Genomic DNA, 6,212 nt, shown 5'->3' with positions numbered 1-6,212 from the left:
ACAGGCCTGAAGAACGATCCAATCTCTGAGCGGAAGGCCTGGCCAAAGAAGAACGACGCCCATTTTTGACTCTGGCCCGCCTCTCCGACCAGAAGGTGAACAATGCTTGCTTCCAACTCTGGCCCGCCTTCGGCCCGTCTCTCCGACCGGAAGGCCTGGCCAAACACCACTTTCGACTCCGATCCGTGTCTTCGACCGGGGATGCATCGAACCCTGCTTATAGCTCTTTTCCGACTGGCGCAGTTGGAGCCGACTGGGATCAACCAACCGGGGACGCCCTCTCTGTGGGGACCAGGAAACGGACGAAGAATGTAAGGCAGGGCACTCAAGTCAACCGTAATACCGAGGACCGTACTCTGTATACCTGTAGGACAGTACCCTACGACCTTCCTAGCATGTCAGAACCCAAGCAATGTTGTGGGCGTCGACATTTACCCTACAGTGTTGTGGGCGCCATCAACTCCCATACCAGACAAACACGGTAAGGCTCCCCCCACATGCCTCTGGGCATCAACAGTGTTGTGGGTGCTGGTATTTATCATACCAGGTGAATATGGTAAAACCCCCTACATGCCTCTGGGCATCAATAATATGGCAGGCACCGACATCTGCCATACCAGAAGAGGACGACGTAACCTCCCATATGCATCTGACATTAAACAGTGTTATGGGCGCCTACAATCATCTTGTACCCGACGGCGTGGGCAACAAGACTTAGCATACGTACACTCTTCCTCTCTCACTTGTAAGGTCATCCCCTTTATCTATAAAAGGGGATGCGCTCTCTCCCCAAAAAAAGCCCCCTCAGAGTTTACTCACGTACAACAGCAGAACCACTAGGTTTAAACCTCGAGCACACGCTCAAACACTCAGCGCACGTAGAAGCTCCCGTCACTCTCGGCCCTTCAGATCAGAGTCTGACCGGGCCTCTTGCACCCCCATCTTTCTTCCTTACGTTTGTAACCCCACAGCAAACTTTGAACACCTGGGCTCAGGAATAAATTCACCGACCGACTCAAACTGGACGTAGGACATGTTGTCTGAACTAGTGTAAACCCCGTGTCATTGAGTGCTAGGCCATATCCGATCACAATGTACAGCAAAACTACAAATGGGGTAGTGTGTTCATCGAGATCAGTGTACGTGTATATCGAGATCTTCCGGCTCAGTCCTTTAGAGGTGTTTATATAGATAAAATATGCGTACGTGTGTTTGTAAAGATGAGTGTAATCGTGTATAGCGTGAATGTGTACGTCGTACTGCAAATTTTTAGGGTGCTACTGGTAGCGCACCCGACGTCATGCACAACCGTTCCGAACGTGAACAGGCCGCGGCCTACCTGCGTGTCAAGTGTGGGGTAGTGTGCTCCAATCATGTCAAGTTGTGATTTATTTGAGCTATTACCTCCAACAAAGTAATGGAGGTACCGAAGCAAGACCTTTTCCGTTTACTTTGCATGCTTTAGCTGCATCATTTGCAGCTATTTGAGCATCTTCAAGAGCTCTCCCATATTCTTCCTATATTTTAGGAATATAGCCATTTTCTATTCCAAATTTTTTAGCCAAATATAGAAGACGAGAATAACTCTCTAGAGTGCACATGAGATATAGAAAAAATGTTAGAGAGTGAAAAGATAGAGAACGATTTTTATACAAATGACTGTCTAAATAATAATTTAGAGAACAAAATTTAGAAATGCTCTCACAGACGCTCTAGCAGAGTCACGAGCTGAACAACTAGGGGAGGGGAATCATGGGATGGGACTGGGAGTAAGCAATGCCACTGTGGCACTGTCTGGTGGTTTGGTTGGATCGTTGCTGGCAATACCATGGGCACCCACTTTTCGGCCCACGGGCCATAGGCGTCCCGAGAGTTCCCTGAGTTTTTTCTCCTCCCACAGACTTGCCACTTGCACACTTGCATCACCTACAGCTATTTGCAGAAAGAACGGAATCACGAGGTGCATCATCCCCACATCACTTGTATAAGACCATGTCATTTCCACATTTTGCAGAAAGTGCTGGTTTGATGCGTACACACATGGCGTGGCATTACTACTTATAGCATCCAGGGCCATGTACATTTACTCATTTTGCTCTTGTCAGTTGTCAGGTGAAACCCTGTCCAAGCTGATGATGCCTCAACTCTGAAGAACTGGCTGCATCGACTGTATTGGTTTCGGCAGAAAGAGGCGATTTTAGCGAGGCCCCTGAGCCCTTCTTTTACATGTAAGTGATGGATCACTTGCACTTTGTCTCTTTTTTTGTCGTCTCGACATGAACAGGTGAATGTTGTTATGTTCAGCCAGTTCAGATTACGACGCAACAAATTCTTCACGAAAGCCATGCTCCTGTCCTGCCTCTTCCAGGCTTTACTTCCAAGGAATGGTCGATCAATCAGAAGCGTTTCCGGGTGTGCAATTACGGAACCATCCAAAATAAGTATCTTGCAGAGGCTACAATCCTTGCCTAGAGGCAAACTTGTTAACCGTCAACCGCATTTTTCTTTCTCCACATGCATGGACAAGTAGCAGTAGTCTGAAGAAGCTAGGAGATGCTTAATCATTGCTGCATGGTTCTATTGATCTTGCAAGTTATTTGCCAAGGAAAGGACAAGCATGTCAGGAACTTTTCACAGGGGAAAATTATTACAAGTTGGAATTATGAGGGCCAAATTCTGTTCTTTTCATAGGATTAGGATGTGTTGGGACTTGGGAGAATCCTCATCCTCTAGCTAATGTTACAGGTGGAAGTAGCCAAGCGAATTATTCAGGACCTAGACAGCTAGTATTTATTTTACCAGCAAGCATGCATGAGGATCCAATCGTTGTGAAGAATCATGGGCCGCAAAATCAGGCCATCATCACGGGCAGATTCCATTATGCAGATGGCCGGCCTGGCGCAACTGGCAGTTTTTAGCGTACACTGCTGCCGACTGATAATGGCGTGGCGCTCAACTGGCAGTGGCAGCCAAACAAACGCAGGCCTGAAGAAGACTTCGGCGAGCTGCCCCCACATGAGGCCATGAGCCCATGACCGTGAGGCGTTTGCCTTTTCGCCACCACTTGTGGATATTTCAATGTTTTGCTTGAGAATTCTGCAACTCAACTTAATTTGGAGCGTAGTTGAACCAGGTCGCTGTCGCAACCACACCGAGGCAAGCAAGATATGTGCAAATTGCAGCCTAAATTATTTTTCTTTGCAGCAACTTTGCAGCCTAAATTATACCCATGCAGGAGTCCAAAACCAGCTGTGCCGATTAGGTGCCCACCGGATTGCGAGGCGGTTTTTGCAACCGTCGCAAGACTATTTCTGGGAAAATATATAGGAAAATGGTGCGTTCATTTGCAGGAAGTCGTCTCGTTCGTTTCGCTGAAAAAACAAGTCGAAACACTGTTCCGGCTGATTTATTACGAAAGAAAAACACTGTTTCGGCTGAAAAAATAAGTTGAAAACTACGGATTATAAGTGAAACGAACATGACATATGTGTCATGGAATTAAACGAAATGGCAAAGAACAGTTGCGAGTGCATTGGAATACTGTATGTCTGTTCGTCTGATGAAAAGGAAAAAAACACTTTGTTCTCTGAACTTCGTCAGGAATTAGGAGTGCTAATTGGCATGTCAGATACTGCTTGTGATGCTTTTTTCCCATGTTTACGAATAGGGAATTTTGTTTTTTCCACACGGTACACGAGGTACATATTTCATTAAGCGGAAGGAATAGGGAAATTTGCGATGCAATTGCCGCAACCGATTGGCAGTGTAGCCACCTTCTGACAGGGCACCTCCAGTGTCTCAGCGATTTTGCTCAGGTCCGTTTGTTGGTCTAAAACTTGACTAAAAAGACTGTTCTAACTAAAATGTTGCGGAAAAAAAAATACTATTCCAAATAAAAAAAACCGAACAACGAAACTTCGTACCAGCCGAACGAGGCCATAGACATGGTTCGCTAGCTGTAGTGTTCGGTTCGGTTGGTGGGCCTCTGTTTTAGATTAGAAAAATAAAGGCGTCAACTTTCTCTTATCTGTTGCCAGAGCAAACTACCGGCCTCAGGCCTCCATGCGTGGATTCCACTTGCTTTTCCCATTTTTTATTCAGTATGGTTCGAACCATCCGTAGCATGCGAACCGAGCAAAGATTCTGTATGGTTCGAGTGCTCCAGTGTACGAATCGAACCATACTGCCTCCACGGTTCGGTTTTGACACACACTGGAGCTGCTCTATGATCCCCTTATATAGTACTGCAGCTCAAACATGGCAGGGGAAGGCTGGGTGACTCGTAAACAAGATACCATATATAGAACCAGGTTCACAAGCTTATTTGGCATAACAATCACAACCGTACAATATAGAGAAACATAGCCGACATGGTCAAATTCATAGGACTATTGACCAACAGTAGGAAATACCTAACGAGTATGTAGTACAAATATTCAGAGTGGAGTACGATCGGATGACCAGTAGGCCGGCAGCGGTACAGATGCTGAATCTAACGAGCAAACACACAAGCAGTACCATCACATATGATTACACAAGGCAGCAAATAGAACTAGTAGTAAGCAATAGTCTCCAAGTCGCCATCAGCCGCATCGATCGTCCGGTTGATTGGTTGAACACCAACGTCCTTCCTGAACCAAGAAAACAGAGTCTGACAAAGGGAGATCGAGTAGACGAACGCAATAAGGAGCAGAAAGCGTGGTGATGAATTCAGATGCTTACAACCAAGTAGAAGTACAGCTGATAGATAGGGTACGTCAGAAGACAGAGCCGTCGACGGGGAACTCGTCGAAGCTCCACAGGCTGACGCCGTTCATGTCGTTGTTCACATCCTGCTGCACCTGCACGGCCTCTGCTGCGAAAAGGCCGTCCAGGGAAACGTACCCGCCCGAGTAGGGCATCTGCAGCAGCATAAACGGATCGAACGCCAGCTCGTCAGCGAGCTCCAGCGCGGAGCCACCCACCACGCTCCCCTCGGACGAGTCGTCCTCGCATCGCAGCTTCTTCGCGGGGCTCCCGGTCTCCGACGTGGCGCTGCTGCCGGCGAAGGTGCTCTCCATGGCCGGCGGTGCGGCTGGGAAGGTGGGGAAGGTCATGTCGAAGAAGCTGCCCACGTCGAACGTGTCCATAGTTTCAGGCTTCACGGCAACCCCTTCCTGCCCCTTCTCTCCTCGAAGAAGCAGAGCAGGCTGTGCCTGTGCTGCAGCAGCATGGTGTTGCTGCGGTTTCGGCGCGGTTCTTGGGTTGCCCTTGCCGCGGCGTGCGCGCGCGCCGGATGCGGGGAAGTTGACCTTGGCCTTGCTGCCGCGGAGACGGCGGGCCTCGACGTCGTAGGCCCGGGCGGCGTCCTCGGCGGTGTTGAAGGTGCCGAGCCAGACGCGGATGCCCTTGTGCGGGTCGCGGATCTCCGCCGCCCACTTGCCCCAGGGCCGCTGCCGGATGCCGCGGAAGTGGCGGTGGCCGCGCTTCGTCCTCTGGGTCGCCGCCGCCCGCGCGGCGCGCCCGTCGTGGGCTATACACAAGAGTTCTTTCCCTTGAGATTACACTAGCATGAAGTTCTTGCTAACGTCATGCCCAAATAAACCCAATTAAGGACGCGCGTGAATAACATTCTGTCCATACAGATTATTGCACTTGCGCCCTCGAATGGACGGATTACATACCTGGGGAGAAGGCGTATTTGGAGGAGAACACTGAGTGGTCGGGGTGGTCCTCGTCGTCTTCGTGCGCGTCAAAGTCGTCGTCGAAATCCTCGAAGGCGGCCTCAAAGTCGTCGGCGTCGGCGTATTCGTGGTGGTGCCTCTTGTTGCTGCCGCTGCCGATGCCGGCTTTCTTGGAGCTCGCCGGCCAGAGGTGGCCCTCGGTCACCGGCTTCGACGCCACGCGCCGCGTCGGCGGGATCAGCTCCGCGAGGATGGCGCCTCCGCACATTGTTCCGAGAAAGTTTTTTCTTGGGTTAGTTTACGTGTTCTGGTCGTGGTGTTTATATAGAACCAAGAAGGTTGCCGACGGAGAGAGGAGATTTATAAACCAGCTAGGACCGTTGGTGGATGACTTTGGCATGATGACTAGCGAGATATGCCACATGACGCGCGCCTAGCGCAGCTTAATGGATGGCACGGTGCATTTTTTATGCCACGTCGTGAGCTACGTTACGTTCCCTTTCTTACTGTTGTATTTCATCAGGGAAAAATTCAAAGCAAAAAAAATCC

General features: G+C 49.6%; 1 protein-coding gene across 2 annotated transcripts; it reads right to left on the bottom strand.

Annotated features, from left to right (window-relative positions):
• Positions 1 to 4,299: 4,299 nt before the first annotated feature.
• Positions 4,300 to 6,002, bottom strand: LOC136505896 (ethylene-responsive transcription factor 1-like). 2 transcript variants are annotated; one of them, XM_066501033.1, is made up of 3 exons: positions 5,664 to 6,002; positions 4,723 to 5,512; positions 4,300 to 4,627 (listed from the first exon to the last, which is right to left on the bottom strand). In XM_066501033.1, the coding sequence occupies exons 1-2, from the start codon at positions 5,929 to 5,931 to the stop codon at positions 4,758 to 4,760; spliced, it is 1,023 nt and encodes a 340-aa protein (XP_066357130.1). In that variant the 5' UTR covers positions 5,932 to 6,002; the 3' UTR covers positions 4,300 to 4,627; positions 4,723 to 4,757. The 2 variants fall into 2 exon arrangements, with proteins under 2 accessions (XP_066357130.1, XP_066357123.1); XM_066501026.1 differs by having other exon boundaries at positions 4,300 to 4,631; positions 5,664 to 6,001.
• Between the last annotated feature and the right edge of the window lie 210 nt (positions 6,003 to 6,212).

This window comes from Miscanthus floridulus, chromosome 1 (genome assembly GCF_019320115.1).
Source record: "Miscanthus floridulus cultivar M001 chromosome 1, ASM1932011v1, whole genome shotgun sequence".
Taxonomy (NCBI): Eukaryota; Viridiplantae; Streptophyta; class Magnoliopsida; order Poales; family Poaceae; genus Miscanthus; species Miscanthus floridulus.
This window is presented reverse-complemented; position numbering and strand designations above follow the sequence as displayed.